The sequence below is a fragment of the Enhydra lutris genome, unplaced genomic scaffold, assembly GCF_002288905.1.
Source record: "Enhydra lutris kenyoni isolate GAN:26980312 unplaced genomic scaffold, ASM228890v2 scaffoldscaffold29, whole genome shotgun sequence".
NCBI classification, from domain to species: domain Eukaryota; kingdom Metazoa; phylum Chordata; class Mammalia; order Carnivora; family Mustelidae; genus Enhydra; species Enhydra lutris.
Genome location: NW_019154113.1, coordinates 20,015,269 through 20,035,324, shown reverse-complemented (window position 1 = coordinate 20,035,324; position 20,056 = coordinate 20,015,269). Strand labels below are relative to the sequence as shown.

The 20,056-nt window shown below is 44.6% G+C and overlaps 1 protein-coding gene across 1 annotated transcript in view; it reads right to left on the bottom strand.

Annotated features, from left to right (window-relative positions):
• The window catches only part of LOC111152648 (ADAMTS like 3), a 333,594-nt gene that overhangs the window by 130,966 nt on the left and 182,572 nt on the right, over nucleotides 1-20,056 (bottom strand). Inside the window, 2 exon segments of the mRNA XM_022511191.1 lie at nucleotides 5,069-5,180; nucleotides 19,337-19,494. Coding sequence (XP_022366899.1) covers nucleotides 5,069-5,180; nucleotides 19,337-19,494 — 270 coding nt within the window.

Sequence of the window (20,056 nt, the reverse complement as noted above, 5' to 3'; positions counted from 1 at the left end):
AAGATGAATGAGATGGCCAAGATTGGGCATGACTACTTGGACCGATTGTGGAGGTCTTAACACTTGTAAGTTAAACACTTTTTAACACTTAATGAGAAAGTTACAGCAGGAGGCCTGAACCCTGGGGCAGAACGTCACCCACTGTTCTGTCCCTGACACCAAGTCAGACCCCCCTTCTTTCCGAGCGCCTGCCCTCTTTACCTGTCACCACCCCCACCCCCCTTCCCCAGAGACACCTGCTCATCGTTTATACATTTTTAAACAGGCATCTGCCTCCTGTAACCTTGTTTGTGTGTATCTGTTTTAACCAAGTAGTTATTTTAAATCTGGTTCTATTTTCTACTTTTCTCACTCAACATTACATTGTTGCGAGCTCCCTACGCAGACCATCTGGTTGCTGGTGTAACCAGTTTAACTCTCTTGCTGTCCGGGAACCTGGGGCACCTCGGAGGCCAACGAACTTCTCTACCTGGGGACATGAGCACCGTCTCTACAGGGGGGAACAAAACCCATCCCCTCTACCGCCCCCTGCAGCAAAAGCCCTCACAGGGGAAGGGATGAAGACTCACTTCCGAGTCTATTAAATTCAAATTGTCATCGCTGAGGAAAGTGAACATTCCAAAGGGGTGAGTGCTGTAAACTTTTTAAAAACTCCCAAAATGATGCTTCTATTTCCTGAAAGATCTGATTCCAGGCTTCCTGTCATTACATAAGTGTCATGTTAAGTTAAAAAAAAAAAAAGGCAATTTTTCAAAACCAGAATGATCTCTTCGGGAAAAAAATAAAATAAAAATAAAGCCCAAGCTAAGCTCTCAGTCTCAGCCAGTTGGTCTAAAGGTCTAAAAATACATTGAAGGGCCTGCTTGTCGAGAGGAATCTGATTTTATAAACCACTAGACAGCCTTCTGAAAGCCACGGCTTGGATGTAAGCTGAGTGCCGAAGGACAGACTGGTATGCATTATAAAAAGCAAGGTTGAAACCGCAAGAACGAAAATCCAAATGGAGTCAATAAAACATTACTCGGGTGCCGATATCTGCCAGAGAGTCTACAATATCAGATGGCAGTGGCGATTCTGGAACTTTCTCCAGACCGATCTTAAGAATCCCGCATAGATGACTACAGACAAGACCAGGAAAGTCCATCCAAGCACCTTAGGGAGCAGGGAACTAATTCGCCTGACTACCCCAAAACTCAGAAACAGCAGTTACACTGATCGTGTACACTTGATTACTAATATAATTACATTCTGGTATTGCTTTTCTTGCGGGTTTTTGTGTGTGTGCTTTATTTCCTCCAACACAAGAAGAGAATGAAATTACAGCTCCTGGAATCAGAGAAAAACTTTGTTCTAAATGGAAACATACCTCTAGGAGACAAAAAAAAAAAAAAAAGCATACAGTGTTTATAATTTAAGGAGAGACAATTAATTTTCCTCTTTAATTTTATGGCAGTACCAAGATAACTAAACGCGAAGGAAATAAGACAGATTGCCTTCCTATATTATGAACAAATGTGTTGAAATTCTGCCGGTGGGCACAAAATGGCAGGCTGCAAGGGGAACCCCGCAAGCAGCGTGACGTCCCCCTTCTGTTCTGACAACCGCCGCCATCTTGGTGGGCAGTCTCACGGCTAGGTGCCCCCACGTATGGTTCCAGCCGGGCTGACTGTGTCTTTCCTTTAGCACCCAAGTACGAGACCCATCTGTGTTCCTCCCAAGAATTTCATCAACCAAACTAAGCCGAACCCCATTACAAATGTCCCTCCCAGAGCGGAAAGCTGCTCTTTTGTCTTATGTGTCTACATGGGAACGCCTGTCTGAATAAGGTGGTGTGAGAGTTAGTGGATACATTAAAATGAAAGAGATGTTTGTATTCCTGTCAAGTAGGATTGAAAAGAGCCCAACTGGCTCTTTGCTTTCATGTTGGGGACCTTGAGAGACTCCATCGTCCCTGGAGCCATGGCCCAGCTGACGCTACGGTGGTGGGGTTCTGCTTCTGGATAGAAACTGTACACGTAGGGAGCTCTAGGTATGTCCCACTCCCCCTGAGGCATGGAGTCGTGTCTGTATCTCATAACTCACCCCAGAGAATGCCGGGAGAGGGGACGGCCAGAACTCTGAAGATTACACAGAGGGATTTTAAACAAAACTCAGGTTTGGGGACGCCTGGGTGGCTCAGTTGGTTAAGCAGCTGCCTTCAGCTCAGGTCATGATCCCAGCGTCCTGGGATCGAGTCCCACATCGAGCTCCTTGCTCATCGGGGCGCCTGCTTCTCCCTCTGCCTCTGCCTGCCATTCTGTCTGCCTGTGCTTGCTCTCTCTCCCTCTCTCTCTCTCTGACAAATAAATAAATAAAATCTTTAGAAAAAAAAAAAAGAGTAAAAAAACTCAGGTTTGCCTTGACTCTAACATAGCAGGTATCTCCTGAGCACCCACTAACTGCCAGGCACCGCACGAGGCTCCTTGGCACGTGTCCTGTCGTTTTGTCCCCCAACAATGCTGCAGGGTGGGAGGAGGGGGGGAATCGTCCTGTTTTATGGATGAGCAGACTGAGGCTCTGAGCCAAGTAGTGGCAAAGCCAAGAAGGGTATCCAGGTCCCGGAATTTGAGCTCCACGGCCACACCGCCTCTTGAAGTAAACATCATCATGCAATTTTTGGAGAACGAGTCTGGCCAAAGTGAGCCTGAGGCCCAGGTTTGGAGAGATTCATGGAATTGATGCAGGTCACGGTCTTAAATCCAAATGCTCTTTGACCTCAACCGGCGTTCAACAAGGTCAGAGGTGTGGTAAGAATTGCCTGACAGGGGGCGCCCGGGTGGCTCAGTGGGTTAAGCCACTGCCTTCGGCTCAGGTCATGATCCCAGGGTCCTGGGATCGAGTCCCGCATCGGGCTCTCTGCTCAGCAGGGAGCCTGCTTCCCTCTCTCTCTCTCTCTGCCTGCCTCTGTCTACTGTGATCTCTCTCTGTCAAATAAATAAATAAAATCTTTAAAAAAAAAAAAAAAAAAGAATTGCCTGACAGTCCCTGTTGCAAGGTCAGTGACTCAGCACTTTGGAGGAGTTTCTGCCTGTGAACCGTGCTCATCATGTTCGACGAAACACATTCTCGCTTTCAGGGGGGATCGAGAGAGAGAATATGAAGGGATGACCTCCAGGGTTTTGTTTCCATATTCATTTTTGTGATTGTGTTCAATTTATGGCAAGAGACCAGAGTTTGCCGCTTGGAACTGCTCGTATTAGATCCTTTTTTGTGAATATGTTTATTTAAATTTTTTTAGAGGTCCATTTAAAGAAAAACCAGGAGTAAATAATAGCTCGGGGTAACACAGATACAGAAAAGCAGTGAAGTTAATACAGCTACAGGTGATACCCGAAGACATCGCTTTAGGGAGCAGTGGTTCTTAAGCTGGGACATGCACCATAATCTCCTAGAGGGATGGGCCCCACTCCCTGAGTTTTGGATTCAGTAGGTCCAAGTTGGGGCCCAAGAATCTAAATTTCCAGCAAGTTCCGTGTGACAGCTGCTGTTGGTGGTCCAGGGAACCCACTTTGCGAACCACTGCTGTAGGATCAAGCTCTCATGGTCTCTTGCCCATGCCTGGCCCAAGAAGAACTAACCAGGAAGGTTAACTTTTTACCTTGTTTCTAGAGCCCCATTTAACCCCCAGACTGCTTCTCTTCCATTCCCAGCAACACAAGCTCCTTCTGGGGGTCTGGGCTACTCGGCGCTCCCTACAAAAGCACCTGCCTCCTGCTTTTACTGGGAGCCTAAATCGCAAAAGACAGCGGTCTGACATACATGTGCACAGGGACCTGACCTTGGCGGAGGAGCCCTCCTTGATAAGCCTGTGGTTTAGAGGAGAAGAGGCACTTGGTTTGTGGCTCTCTGAACAAGCTCATATTTGATAGCCCTGCAGGACAGAAATGGTTTGGGGCTGGGCTGATGGGGCTGGGCTGCAGGAGGCCGATTGGTTGTAGCCCTTCAGACACAACCCTACCTGAGCCTGAGTGCCCTTACCTGGTCCCAGGGGTGGTGGACGGTTCCCAGGAGACACAAAGGCAAAGCCACCTAAAGCCTGGGGCTCTGCCATCAGACGGACCCAGAGCCGGATCCTAGCTGGGCTGTTTGCTCGCTGAGCACACAAGAGTCCATTTTTGACCTTTCCTATGTTTCCACTGCTCATACATAAAAACAGCCATGAAAGGAGATCTTTTTTAAGGTTGTTTGGAAGAATAAATGTGAAGGTGAGTGCCCTAGCCCACGGCTTGATACATGTAAATGCCCCGCCCTGTTATTCGGGTGCTTTTAAGGGGAGTAACAGCATGAAGTCCCTCTAGCAACTCTAGTAACCATGGGTCGTGGGTCAGCACTAGTCTAGAAACATTCACCTTCAACTGAAAGCTTCCATTCGTTAAAAGAGACTTATCTCCATGGAGGCTCTGGGGCCTCATTTCCTCCAGGCGCCCCTACCTCTTCCATGTTAAACAGACGATGATTCTGCACTTGAGCCTGCAAATCTGTGTGGCACACGTGGAGCCCTGGGCTCACCCGACCCAGAGCCTTCCTGAGCTGTCTGTAAAATCCTTGAATGAAGCAAACAGTAAGCAGGATTTCCCCCTCACCACTGAGCAGCTACCCTCTCTCTCTCTGGTAAGTTCTGCTCTGGCACCCGATGGAGGACAGGGGACATCGAAACATTAGAACCAATGCATCCATGAACTTGGTCAGACTGGGCAAGTGACGTGGCCTCCCTGTTTTCAGGTCTTTCGTGGAAAATTAAAAGAAGACCTGCTTTAAAGACAATCAAAACAAGAAAGGCCAGAACTCATGCAAACACCTTTCTAGCTTTTTGCTAGAAGTAAAACGTGTTTTCCAAATCCCGTTTTCACCTGTCTTCAAGAATAAAGACAAAAATGCATTTGGGAACACCACCGCATTCCAGCCTCTGAGGAGGATGCCATGTGATTACTATCCCCAGTCACCACGCCCATTGTCAAGTTAGCCTTAAAAACACAAGTATGTCATTTCTGACTCTGAGCCCTAAGCATGCACGTGGTCCGCGCCTCACCTCCTCCACATGTTACGGTGCAGGGGAAGAAGTCGGTTTGCCTCCACTGATGACTGATTGGCTGGTAGAAGAAAAACTGGACCACGCTATCCTTGGCCACCGTGTACCTGGTCTGGACAGAGAGAACTGTGGTCAGCGTCTGCGTAGGATGAGCCAGCGCTTCCCGCACCTTTCCACATGCGATGAATCTATTTCACTGATCCTGACCATCACTTATCGATCACAACACACTGTGGCACATGAAGATTCCAAAAATTGTGATGTGGGACAACATTTCATTGAGGTCTGTCATCCATGGGGGCACAGAAGATCTTCAGCCCGTCTCCCTGGAGTCATCTTTCCAGATGACTCCGTGCCTGGGAGTGAGTTCTCAAATGTGTCAGGTAGACTTGCTTGTTTAACTTCTTTTTTCTACCTGATACATCTGATTTTAATTTCTACAGAGCCGGGACTGAGCCAGTCTGGGCTGGTTGGCAGCACGGCACAGAACTGGGATTCTTACGCTTTCAGTAATAACATCTTGAAGCAAATCCTTCCAAAAAGGTCTTCTGAAAGCACAACTGCAAAAGCTCAAATGTACACAAATACATGGTGTTTACACACGAGCGTTCCAGCATCTAATCAGAGAGGAGGAGGGGCACCCATGCGTGCGAGGAAGCAGAGGGAAGAGGGAACATACCACTGAAGGACCACACTCAAGAAGCAAGTTCTCCCCCCAGGTTTTTCTTTTCTTCTCTCCTGACTGAACAAACGAATGAACTGAGGGAAACTCCCAGAATATAACAAAAAGAGAAAGAGAAAGAGGAAAAGAAGTTGAGTTCAGTTCTTGCAGGATGGACCCAGAAATGCCAACACACATACGGAGTTCAAGCCAGAGACACCCAGGAAATAACGAAGAGGCAGTATTTGATGATATAATTGCTGAGGGTTTCTCAGACCTTGAGAAAGACAGGTGGACTCAATTCAAAAGTGTCCAGCAAGTTCTGAGCAGACATTTTAGAAAAGTACAACAGCCAGGATAAAGAAAAATCATGTTATTGGGAAGAAAAAAACATGATTATCTATAAAGCAGTGAGAATCAGATTGGAGTCAGATTTCTCACAGGAAACACTGGATGCAGGAAAGCAAAATCATACCTTCAAAGCGATGAGGAACAGTAACTTTTCATCTCGAATTCTGTAAGTGATTGACCAACAATCAAACACCAATTATCGATCAACAAAAAATCTATGATCAAATTATCATCATAGTCAGTGAAACAAAGATATTTCTGACAAAAGATGACGGAAACTTGACCACTTGAGACCCTCACTGGAAAAAGAGAGAGAGAGAGAGAAAGAAACTACGAAAAGGTACCAAACAAGAACTAATATAAAAGCAGAAGATAAATAAATAAATAATCATAAAAGCAGAAGGAAGGAAGGGAATGCAAGAAATGGTAACAATGAAATCACTCAGGAAAGCTTATTCATAAAGGTAAATAAGAGTTAACCGAAAAATAAGATTTTGATGTATCTAATTATAAAACAGTATAAAAACTCCAGCATAAGATGTGTTGTTGGAGAGGAGAGGCAGGGACGGGTGGGAGGTTGGGAGCACAGCTGTCACAGAAGCATGAAACACTTGTAAAGGGTTTTTCTCTGGCTATGGAAGGATGTCTCTGATGAATCCTGCCAGAGAGAGTAAGTCAAAACATTGCCTAAAATATTTCTTAATGTATTTGAAGGCACCAGACAACTACCGTACTAGTGAACATTCACAGCGCCAAGATTCCAGACACAAAGGAAGCCCAGCGAGGTAAGCATAACACTTGGCACCCCCTTTGGCACCATGTTTCTGCTCCAGGCATTTCCCGTCATGCAAGTGGTGACTGAGTGGCTGAGAAGCTGAGCAGACCTGTCATCAGACCGTGGGGCCAAGACCAAACACTTGAGCTCGAGATCCACTGAAGCCGGAGCGGTACCACGAAATGCCCCAGGCGCGCCACCGAGACCCCGAAAAGCTCTATCTTAGGAAAAAGTGTGAACTGGACGTGGACCAATTTCCAAGGGGAATGAAGGCCAGGTTCAAATTATTTCAATTCCTTGTTGGCTGAAGGTAATTGGCTGCTAACGTGTCTTCCAGAAGCAGAAATTAATCCTGTCTCAAATTATATCTGTAATCTCCTCACCTACTATATATAGCAAAACTGAAAACCAGGCCCACAAAAAAGATAAAATTTAGTAACAACCAAAAACCATGGAGCAATAGACTATAAATGGAATTACAGAACATCCAGATATCAGCATCACCTGATAGAAATTTAAACACCTGGGTACACCGCCACTGCCCCCTGCGACTCTAGCTTTGGCTTCAGATGGTATTTCACAATACTCCCTACCAGTCCCAGGGTCTTAAAACATCAATGTTAGCACACGGCTCACTCCTAGGGCTCTGGCTTTTAGAGTCTGGGCTAAGATACCATGGTTAAAATGCTTAAGAAACTAAATGACAAGATGGAGAATTTCACTAGAAACAAAGAAGCTACAATAAAAATAAAATGGCCGGGGAGCCTGGGTGGCTCAGTTGGTTAGGAGTCTGCCTTCAGCTCAGGTCATGATCCCAGGGTCCTGGAATCAAGCCCTGCATCAGTCTCCCTGCCCCTCTTTCTACCCTCCCCTCTGCTCACATGTGTTTGCTCTCTCAAATAATAAAATAAATAAAATCTTTATTAGATAGAAATAAGTAAATAAGTAAAATGTCAATTCTAGAAGTATGAAGCATCATAATTTAAATTGGTAGCTCAATGGATAGATTTGACAGTGGATTAGACTGGAGTTCAGCAAACATTTTCATAAAAAGCCAGATAGTAAACATTACAGTTTTCAGGCCATATTGTCCCCATAGCAATTATTCAAGGTGGCTGATATAGTGCAAATCAGCCACAATCCATAAACACATAACTGTGTTTATGTCCCAATAAAATTCCCCTTACAAAAATAGGTCATTAGCTAGCTGGCCAGGATCTGTTGGCCCCTGGATTACACACACTTAAAGAGAGAACCAGTAAATGGACAGAAAAGAAGGGGGTAGAAAGTAGACATGAGAGATAAAGGTATAACCATAGTTCCAGACAAAGAACACAGAGAATGGGACAGAAACTACATCTGCAGAGGCAATAAATGAGAATCTTCCAACACTGATGATGGATCTCAAGCCAGAGTTGTGAAGCCCCATGAACCTCAAGCAGAAGAAAGCCACTAATTACATCATAGTCAAACCAATGACAACCAAAGCCAAAGAGAAAACACTTAAAAGCAGACAAAGGAAAAGACCCATTAGCATCTAAGGCACCGAAATAAGACTGACAGCTCCCTTCTTAACAGAATTACTGGAAGCCAGAAGACAATGGAGAGGGATCCTCAATGTTCTGACAGAAAATAGTTTCATAACAGTAAAATAGTCATGTCACTAGAATAAAGACCCTAAATGTTAGTGTTCCTAACAAGCTAGCATCAAGGATAAATAATTCAAAATTAACAAGAATAGAAAAAAATCAGGCAAAAGTACAGTCACAACACCGGTTTTGTCATATCTCTTATGGTAACTACTGGAATGAGCCGACAAAAACCAGTAGGCTATTATTTTTAATGAAACCATAATAACATGATCGATGTGACATATCGACAGTGCCCAACGACAGAAGATGATGCGTCACATCTTCTACTATCTGCTATGTTCTGAGCCACCAGTTAAGTTTCAACAGATTTCCAAACAACTGACATGATATAGACTATGTTCTTTGACTACAGTGGAATTAAGCTACAAAATAATAACGAGATTCTGGAAAATTTCCATGTACTTGGATAAGACACTTTTAATTATTCCATAAATCAAAAACTATATCGCTATGAAAATTACAATACAATTTAACTGAATGATGATGGGGAAGATTTCCTATCAAAATTTGTAGGACGAAATAAAAGGCATGCTTGGAGTGAAATTCATAGACTTAAATACATGTGTTATGTGGGGGGGAGAAAAGGATGAAAATCAATGACCTAAACAGCCAACTCAAAAAATTAAAAAGGGGGGGTGGACTTGGGTGGCTCAATGGGTTAAGTCTCTGCCTTCGGTTCAGGTCATTATCTCAGGGTCCTGGGATCGAGCCCCGCATCAGGCTCTCTGCTCAGCGGGGAGCCTGCTTCCCCCTCTAACTCCCTCTCTGCCTACTTGTGATCTCTGTCTGTCAAATAAATAAATTCTCTTTAAAAAAAAGTTAAAAAAGGAACAGTTTATTGAATCCAGAAAAACTGGAAGGATGGAAATAATAAAGATAAGAGTGGACATTAATAATATGGAAAGGAAACTACTTTAAAATAGGCTATAAAGCCAAAAGCTGTTTCTGTGAAAAGTCTTATAAAAGTTACAGCCCTCCAACATGATTGATTAAGTTTACAAGAAAGTAGGGACGAATAGTCAATATCAGGAATGAAAAGAAAAAAAAGGACTCACTACAGATTCTGGAGACAATGAAGAAATAGTAAGAGGATATCATGAAAAAAATCTCTGCCAATAATTTTTAAAAAGTTAGCTGAAATACAGGCACACCTCGGCGATATCATGGGTTAGCAAATATCACAGTAAAGTTAGTCAAATAAATTTTTTGGCTCCCCAGTGCATACAAAAGTTATGTTTACAACATGATACAGTGTATTAAGTGTGCAGTAGCATCATGTCTAAGAAAACAATGTATGTACCTTAATTTAAAAATACTTTATTGCAGAGCATCTACTCGGCTCAGTCAGCCGAGCATGCAACTCTTGATCTTGGGTTGTGAATTTAAGCCCCATGTGGCATGTAGAGACAACTTAAAAATAATAATTGAAGAAAAATCTTTTAAAAAATACATTATTGTTAAAAAATGCTAACCACCATCTGAGCTTTCAGCAAGTTGTAGTCACTGATCACAACCACCATTGCAAGGACAGTAATAATGAAAAAGTTTGACATATTGTAAGAATTATCAAACTATAACACAGAGACATAAAATGAGCAAACGCCATTGGAAAAATGGTGCCAATAGACTAGTCTGAGTCAGGATTGCCACAAACCTTTGCGGGAATTTGTAAAAGAAAAATACATATATTTATGAAGTATAATAAAATGAGGTGTGCTTGTAGACAAAGTCCTTGAAACAAAACTGACACAAAAGGAAACTAAACATCTGAATAGTCTGTATATTTTAAAGACACTGAATGCATACCCCTAACAATTTCCTGCTGAATATTTCCGGATATTTAAAGAAGAAATAACTCCAATTTTATACAAACAGTTGCAGAAAATAAGAACTGAGGAAATAATTCTAACCTTGTTTTATAAAGCCAGTATAAATTAATACCGAGACCTGATATGAATATGTTACAAGAAAAAAAAACCTATCCTGGATATAGCTACCAAAAAATCATATATAAAATAATTTAAAATTATACCCATTGACATATAAAAGGATAATTGTCTTTGTTAACAATAAAATAATAACTACTAATAAGTAAATGCTACCAATATAATAATAATAGTGACCAAGTGAAGTTTATTATGGGACAGTAAGATGGGTCTAACATTTAAAAATGAATGTAATTCAGTATATTAAAGGAAAAAACAAACTAAAAAATAAAGGAAAAACGTATGATCACTTCAAAAGATGTAGAAAAAGCATCTGATAAAACTCCACACTTACATATGACAATGGAAACAAAATAGAAAAAAGGTTTCTTCTTTTTAAAGATTTAATTTATTTATTTGAGAGAGAGAGAGTGAGAGAGAGCATGAGAGGGGGAAAGGTCAGAGGGAGAAGCAGACTCCCCGCTGAGCTGGGAGCCCCATGTGAGACTTGATCCCGGGACTCCGGGATCATGATCCAAGCAGAAGGCAATCACTTAACCAACTGAGCCACCCAGGCACCCCAAAAAAAGATTTCTTTCATCAAATAAAATACCTATCAAAAATTCTATAGCAAACATCACACATGATGGAGAATTAGAGTTCTTTGTCCCTGAAATCAAGCATGAGAATAGCTGCTGTCACTGATTCTATTCAATATTGTATCGAATATCCTACACAGTATAAGATAGCAAGAAAAATGAATAAAATATACAAGGGTTGGAAAAGAAGACACAAAATTACCATTATTTGCAAGTGTCATAATTGTGTATGTACCTAATCCAAAAGACTCTATAAACTATTACTATTAATAAGCCAATATACTAAGAATACAGTGTCAATATACAGAAATCAATTAGATTTCCATAACTTTGGCACAAATAAATAGAAAGTGAAAAAAATACCATTTACAATAACATCAAAATAACAATCAAACAACTGGGAATATATTTATAAAAGATACATGACATAAACTTTAAAAATTAGAAACATTACTGAGAGAATTTTTTTGAACTAAATAAATGGATGGACTATCATATTTACAGATTGGAAAATTGGTATTGGAAAGTTTCCTGTTCTTTCCAAACTGACATATATATTCAATGCAATTTCAATCAAAATCCAAAAGAATTTTATAAAAACGGACAGGCAGACTTAGAAGTTCATATGGAAATGCAAGGAGTCAAGACTATCAAAGATCATCTTTGAGAACAAAGTGGGAAAACTTACCAGTAAATATCAAGACTGGTTTTAGTGGTGCAATAATTAAGTTACAATGGAATTGCACAGACAGATCAATAAAACATAAGGGAGTCCAGGGACAGATCCACACGTACAGTTTGGCTTTAAGACAAATGAAGAAAGGACTGTGTTTTCACCTAATGGTTCTGGGTCAGTTGGATAGTCAGGTGCAAAAAGACATTAATTCTACTTTATAATGTGTGCAAAAGTCAGCTCCAGGTGGATTACAGCTCGTAATATGACAGGTAAAACAATATGTCTTCCAGAAGCAAACACAGGATAGTTTCCTGACCTTTAATGAGGCAAAGATTTCCCAGCATACAAATACAGACAGTCCAGCATATAATTAAAATTTGATAGCTTACACTACAACAAAATTATGAGCTGCTCTATGGGAAAGCTGTGTTAAGTACATGTAAACAGAGAAAAAAAAGATTGAAAATAAAATGAATTGAGAATTGAGCTCTAGAAGCTAAAAATACAAAACCAAAGTAAGTCCAATTGAAGATAAACAAAAATAAAAATTTATATAAATTGAATAGTTTTAAAACTCTGAGTTAATCAGATGAAAACCTGGTTCTTAGATGCCTGAGAGACAAATCTTTGGATGGTTTGAAAGAAACAAAAATTAGACAAGAAACCAGCGGAAGAGACATAGTTGCAGGTACAATGAGTTTTTTTAGTGATAAGATGATACTCTGATTACACTTGAAAGAATTTGGTGAGCTAGATACTTCTCTAGCAAGATATAAATTTCAAAGATTTATTTAGCGTTCAAAATTCGGACCCCCCCCAAAATCAATAAATCTAAGAGGGACTGAAATGGTTTGCTGGGTCCCACCCATTATCACCAAAAAGAAAAAGATTTAAAAAAAAAAAAAAAAGTAAGAAAAAGAAAAAAAAAAGGCATTAAACCCAGATGTTTTCCTTAAAGAGATGACCTGATTGGAGCAGAGGCATTTAATTGCTGACCGGTACCCACTTCCCTTTCCCATCCCGCCGAAGGCTCACTCTTGTCCCAGTGCTCATTCCTCTCCCATGATGAGTCTGTGGTAGCGCCTGAGGGTCCCACGTGATCATGTCGGGCACAGCTGCCTCGCCAGATGTGGGGCCCATGAGAACGTGCCTCCCGCTCGGATGACCGCACACAGTATACCTGACCAGCAGTGCCCGTCCCCGGGCCCGCTCCCTGCGGCTGCTCCCACCCAGGAGGAGGCCATTTCCTGGGAGACTCTGTGTCACATGATAGATGACTGTGGCTCGGGGCCACCCCCTGTAGCTTGCTGAATTCTCTAGAACCACTCTGCAATCCCAGACGCTCCCAACCGACTGTCCTCACGTCCCTCCTTCCTCTGCTTGTGGTCAGAGCTTCCCTGCAGCGGGCCGCTCTCCCAGCCTCTCTCCGCTCCCGCTCCGCTCCGTCCTGCCTCTTCCGCGGGGACATCCCACTCCTCAATGTCTTGCATGTCTAATCCTGTCTGGTATCTGCTTCTTGAAGAACCCAGAGAATGGTTTAGAGCGAGCCCCTGACCCTCTTATCAACGAGAGGTGATAAAAGGTCTGTGGGGCTCCTGAGAAGAAATTCTCCCAGCTGCAAAGCTTCACAAGAAAAAAAAAAAATCCGAATGGGCTTGCGGTACTTGTCTTCTCTGCATGGTAGCTTTCTCCCCCAAAGGCAGGGCAAGGGCATGTGCAAGTTGACGTGTGACATTGCATCTCTTTGGGTAACGCCCTATCGGGTGGGGACATGGTCCGTCTTTCAGGGGTCCTGTCCTTCAGAACCGTCTCCTCCACGGTGGTTTTCCACCTGGGACATTAGAGTCCGGAAAGGGGGGACGGCTTGGATCTGCGTGTGTATGTCCCCATCCTGTCCTTGGGCCCAGAGCTGGGTTCCTTGTCCCTCCAGCCACTGGGAGGACCGCAGGGAGTCTCCGAGTCAGTGAACTCCGCTGCGCGCTCTGCCGGCCAGCGGAGGGGGCTCCTCCGACGACCTGCCCATCCCACTCGCTGCTGGCGCTGCAGGCTCTCTGCGGTGTGGCGGTAACTCCTGCCCACCCCCTGGCCTGACTTACAGCCCCTTCCCCAGGGAGACCATACGCTCTCCTGCCCAAGCCAGGAGGGCTCTGACAGTGGAAGGAAAGAACTAAGCCAGGGCCTCAAGCATAACATGGGTCTTTTGTGAACAAACTCTACACTTACCCCTCCGCGACAGGGTCATCTTGCCCCCACTGGGTCAGCCCCTCCAAGCTTGGCCAGCGAGGAGCACAGGGAATTTTCCAGATACCTTCCATGCCGCGTGAGGGCCGAGAGAGCCTCCAGGGAGCTGCACGCACCCTCAACCTGCGGCTACACATTTCAGGACACTAGAGCCCAATTCATCCTGAGGGGGCTTCTCCAGGTTGTGGCCGATGGAAGTAGATCCCTACAGGGCACCTTCCTCATTTCTCAATGGAGAGTGGAGCAAAAGCTTCTTTTCTGACTTTGAAACCTTGGTTAATGTGCTTCTCTGCTCTGCAGAGGGACTGCCCTCATCACATGCATCTCAGCGCCTTGCCTCCTCCTGCCATCTCCCCGCACATCCTTGCTGGACCCCCACACTCCAGGCCACGCTCCTCCAGAGCACAAGGCACGGAGGACACGAAGCCCACGGCTCAGCCTATGGGGGGATGGGCATCCCCTCTCTCCTGAAGAGGAAACCCTGAGACTCTGTGTCCAAGCTTGGCCTTGACCCTGATGGGAGCTGCATCGGTTCAGAAAAAACCTTACTTCCCTCCATCAGTCTGATTCTCCAGACATAAGTCTGAACCAAAGATGAAGAAGGAGAGGAAGAGGAAGAAGAAGGAGAGGGGGGAGGGAGCGGGAGGAGGAGGAAGAAGATCCAACCTCAATAATCAAAAGTTGAACATGAGTGCGTGTGTGCGGGTTACACATCGAACTCAGCTGTGCGTTCTGGTAACTCCTAGAACAGTATCCGAACCACTTTCACCATCGCAACAGCCCACATGACAGCATATGTCAGGTGAGGCTCCCAAAGTCTCCGTCTCTGTGGTTAGCGGCAAACTCTCGGGTGGAGGGGAATTCTGACCGAGAGGCAGGATGAAACAGGTAAAGTTGCTTTTCTGTCAGGCGCTGTTAGGGGTTGAATGGTGTCCCCCCCCCACCCTCCGAAAGATATGCTGACGTGTTCACCCACAGCTCCTCAGAATGCAGTCTTCGTCAGAAACAGGGTCTTTGTGGATCCAGTCAAGATGAGGCGAGGCCATGAGGGTGGGTCCGATCTAGTAGGACGGGTGTCCTTAGAGAAAGGGGGAGCTCGGCCTAGAGACAGACGCGCACGGTCACGGCTGAGGGAGAAGGCCTGAGCACAGAAGCAGCTGAGGGCGTGAGGCAGGAAACACACTCTCCCTCCGCCCTCCAAGGAACCAGTCCTGCTGACACCTTGATCTTGGGCTTGCGGCCTCCAGAGCTGAGTGCACGGCGGTCTACCATCTGTCACTGAAGTCATCCAGCTGAGAGCGTCTTTGCAGTGGCTTCAGGAAACTGATACGGGCACCAACCCTAAAAATTGTGTCTTGCGGTGATTTGAAATACCTGTGAAGGCCGCTGGGCAGTCACCATCTGCACCACCTGGCAAGGCTATAGCCCGTTCTGTGATCAAGGAAAACAGGCAGTTTCAAACCCTCGCATCCCTACATCAGGGAGCCGCGCTATGGAAAGAGAGATTGTGGAAAGAGAGAAAGAGAGATTGTGCGAGGAGAGAACGTAACGTGTACCCGGAGCAGAGGTTGGGGACACAGAAGGCAGAGGCTCGCCTCGCTGAACACGAGCGGGAAGAGCATCAGAAAACAGTTTCCTACAGACGCACAAAAATAAGCGACCGGGAGGAAGAGGAGAGACGTCTGGAACACAACGGAAGATTCCAGATCACGAGGAAGAGGAAATGTTTTCTCTCCTGGAAGATGGAGATGTAAAAGAGAGGGAGAGCTACCACGGAGTTAAAAATAGTGAACCATGGAAAGAGATGTCTTTCCCAAAGCCATTTCGTTTTGCTCTCGTGGGCACACACTTCAAGTTCACATTCACAAGGGTCTGCTCACAGATGCACAGTTCCCGTAAATTCTCACTGAACAGACAGCGCCTTTCCTACCCTCCCATCAGCAGGGCATAGGGCACGAAGTCCTTGTTCAGGACTCTCTACTGCTACCTGGTGGCAGCATACACACATTTACAAAGCGAAATAATACTTCAGGGGCTCCCAGGCAAAACACCGTGACCCGGCAGTGCTGTGACAAAGGCCGTCTGTGAAATCATTCGGGAAAACAAGAACCTATAATGAGAAACCCACTGGGAAGAAAAATAATATGCCATTTTCAAGAATGGTCCAATCATGAAAATGCAGCTTCTGAAAAAGTCGAAAAAAATTTTTTGGTCTCATTGGTGCAGTGGCTTGCCAGGCTTTACGATCTGAACAATACAACAAAACAAACCTCCCACCCCACTGATGTCTTGGAAGTCACTCACAGTGTCAGAAGAGAAGGGTTTTCAACAGTCCGTTTATTAAAAGTCCACGAAGTAAGGTCTCATCTATGAGCAAATGGAAGAGTGTGCCTCAGTATCCCTCAGTGGCCCCAGCACCCAGGACTGGGCCATGTTAGCGCTGGGCAGGCAGAGCCTGTCTCGGTTATGCAGCCTCGGGCTGAGTCAGGTGTTCCATTTTTAGACCAACGGCTCTTGATTGATGGGAATGGGAAAGAGATACAGCGAGACACATGGCTGACCGCCATCGGCGACCGGACCTGCAGTTTTAACCTCCCACTCAAAGTACAGCCATGATTCGACTGCGTGATAAGCCTTGAAAACAGGAGTGGAAGCAAAGCTCCCCACCTTAGCAATAACACAGGCAGGGTCATACTATTGTGCTCCCAGCGAAAGAAAAGAAAGAGAAGAGAGGAGAGGAATGGAAAGGGGAGGAATGGAAAGAGGAATGGAAAGGAGAAGAGAGGGGAGGGGAGGGGAGGGGAGAGGAGGAGAGGGGAAAAGAGGAGAGGAGAGAAGAGGAGAGGAGAAGATAGGGGAGAGGGGAAGGGAGGGAAGAGGAGAGGAGAGGAGAGGGCAGGGGAGGGGAGGGGAGAGGGGAGGAGAGAAGGTAACCAATGGAAAAGTGTATTTCCTAGAAACCTACACTATTTGGGCAGCCTTATAAGTCAGGGGAAAAACAACATCAGGGTCATTCTTGCATCATTACCATGTCTGATTTTGCCAAATTCTCTCCCACCAAGTGCACACAGGATTTGTGGAAGTGAATGGCGGGAGGCATGAGAATCAGCCTCCAGTTCCACGAGAGTCAGACAGCTGTGTGTACCACCTTCTCTGATGGAGATATATATATACTTAAAAACCTTTCGGTCAAGAGAGATCAAAAGCTTCCCGGGTATTGAAGCGAAAACCCAGGATTGTTTATTAAATCTGAGGAAACCAGAATCCAGAGAGGAAAACAGAAGACAGTACTAATTCAGACTCGCCAACGTGCTACTGAAATGTACTCCGTTAAGAGGGGAACATGTCATTTGGGCAAGAAAGTGTAAAATAATTTTTAATTCTGCAAGTGATATAGGGCTGTATTCTTCTATTTAAGAATTGTTTTAAGTATTGGAATGTTCTAAGTAAAGCTAAGATCATGCCCCCAAAGCACTAACCCCCTCTAAAAGAAGCATTGTTTTTTCATGTTTTCAGTGTGGGGTGTAACCAGATCTTTAAAAAAATGCGTACACACACACACATCCAGAAATATATGGTGTATGTGCGCATGCATGATTAAGCATGGAATCAGTAAACAATATTCTTTCCTGCTGATACTACAACCAAACAGTGTCTTGAAATGGTCATTTTTTTAAAGATTTTATCTATTTATTTGACAGAGATCACAGTAGGCAGAGAGGCAGGCAGAGAGAGAGGAGGAAGCAGGCTCCCTGTGAAACAGAGAGCCCGATGTAGGGCTCAATCCCAGGACCCTGAGACCATGACCTGAGCCGAAGGCAGAGGCTTAACCCACTGAGCCACCCAGGTGCCCCCAAATGGTCATTTTTGTGGCTATTCTTCCCCTTCTATCATTTTACTAACACGTCCTATGCAGAGATCTCCAAGTTGACTTGAGATGAACACAGGTTGTCTAAGGAGGAATGAAACAAGGGCAGAAAAAAATAATAATAAAGGGCCTGTGGGCACATGTGCATTACTGTCTGCAAATCAGATGGGCAAACCCTAAGGGAGCAAAACAAGTGAAGAAGGCATGCATAACGCACCAGAAAGAAAGAAGAAGGAAAGACAGATGATAGCTCTGGCTTCCCCAAAGCCTTTCTCACTGCTATTGTCCAAGAATAACCCTGGGTTGATGCTTTAAGGGTCTGACACAGAAGTCACTTAAAGACCTACGGAGGGCAGGTAACGTCTGAATGACAACCTCGACATGTGTGAAATGAAGCCCATGCCTCCAATGTTGGGAACACAATAGGGAGCGGTGTGGACCACGGCAAACGAGACTGTGTGCCCTGATGGGAAAGCTGCTGGCCCCCAGCGGCAGCCAGCTCCTGCCATGACCACGGGCAAGCAAGCAGTCAGATCTTCCCATTTTTAATGAGAAGTAAGGAAAAAAACCTGGCACTTTTATGTTATGATCCTTGATTTTTAAATGTTGACCATTTAAAACTCAAAATTTCAAAGCCACAACACTGTGCAGCTCAACACTTGGCTGGCCACGCAGCAGGCTGAGCTGGGAGCACGGACACGGGTGTGTGACCAGGAACGTTCTTTGACAAGGGACTACGTGGCACACGGACAGTTCCTTTGGAAGGCATTGGGTCTTTGATAGGTAAGGCCATTCCTGGCAATGAGAGCTACTTGCTTTCCTCCATTTCCATTTGGAAGGAGTTTCCGGAAAGGGATGGGAGAAAATGACCCATGGAAACACCCTTTCCTTTTCTCATGTCTGAGATATTTTGAATTTTACCAGAAGAATTTTCACACTGTGTCACTTGGAACTATATCGGCCACTGCTCTCCATATCCACTGACTGAGGACAGATGCTCCCCGATTCCCCCAGGAAGGGGACACAGGCTCCTGATTACACACAAGAAGAGTTCTTAGAAGGCTCCCTGGTGACCACGGCCGACAAGCGTGTGTAATGAGACAACTGAGAAAACAAAGAAGGAAGGGAAGGGCTGGGCGTCCGACTCCTCTGCTGTGCTCTGCCAGGGGAGAGAGAGAACACACAGCGGCATGGGGACCGTTTAACCGTGGACCATTTTCACTGAACTCTATCTAGAGGTTTAAAACGTCTAGAGGCTGAACACCACCGGAGTCTACCGATGCGAAAACAATCTCACCCCTGTTCGAGTGAAGTTTGTTTCTTAACTAGTGGGGTCGAGCAGCAGACACCGGAGAGAGATGAACAAAGTTTAGGAACCCACCACCGTGTTGGAAGTATCCATGATACACTTTGTGCAGAAATTATGACTGATGACTTTCTGCAGAACACAATGCACATTCTGGAAATTCAGGATGTGCTGAGCTTACGAGGCAGGCCCCTGGGAAAGGGGCTTCTCCTACCTTGAAGATGAAATCAGCCATCAGAGGTCCTGGAATCTTAAAGGTCTGCCTCTCTGAGCCCCTCTGAAATTCAACTGTGGTGTTTTCTATGACAAAAACTCCCGGGCTATTAAAGCTGTGTTCTTTTTTGCTTCCTTGAAGTGTCTTTGATTCAATAACTAAAATTTAAAAAGAGAATTTAAATGAGAAGGCTGTCTTCAAAGCATTCTATTTCAAAAAATAACTCACTACATGTATCAACGTATGATATCAACACAGGATCAAGATATTCACTCGGTCTGCATTGACTCGGGTTGGTGGAACACACGTGTAAGCTTCTGAGTTGTCCGCAGCTAAACTAGATGGGTCCCAACCTCATTGGTTAGGCCCAATTAGGTCTTCTCAACTCTTTGGAGCCGTTTCTACAGGGGAAAGAGAAAATGTCTCTTTCTTCCTATTTTTTCATGATGCTGGTGTTATTCAAAGTAAAGATATGTTCCTCGTTTGATCATTGTTGGGAAGATCTTAAACCCAGTCTTTTATTTAGACAAAAATCACCATGAATTTTGAGTTTGCTTTCTTAAAAAATAATAAACTTTTTGTGATTGAAATAACCAGAGATTCACAGGAAGAGACCAAGATAGTAACGAGGTCCTCTGTAGAGTTTATCCAGTCTTACCCAAAGGCACGGTTACATCTTATGTCACTAGAGTATAGTATCAACGCCAGGAAATTGTCGTC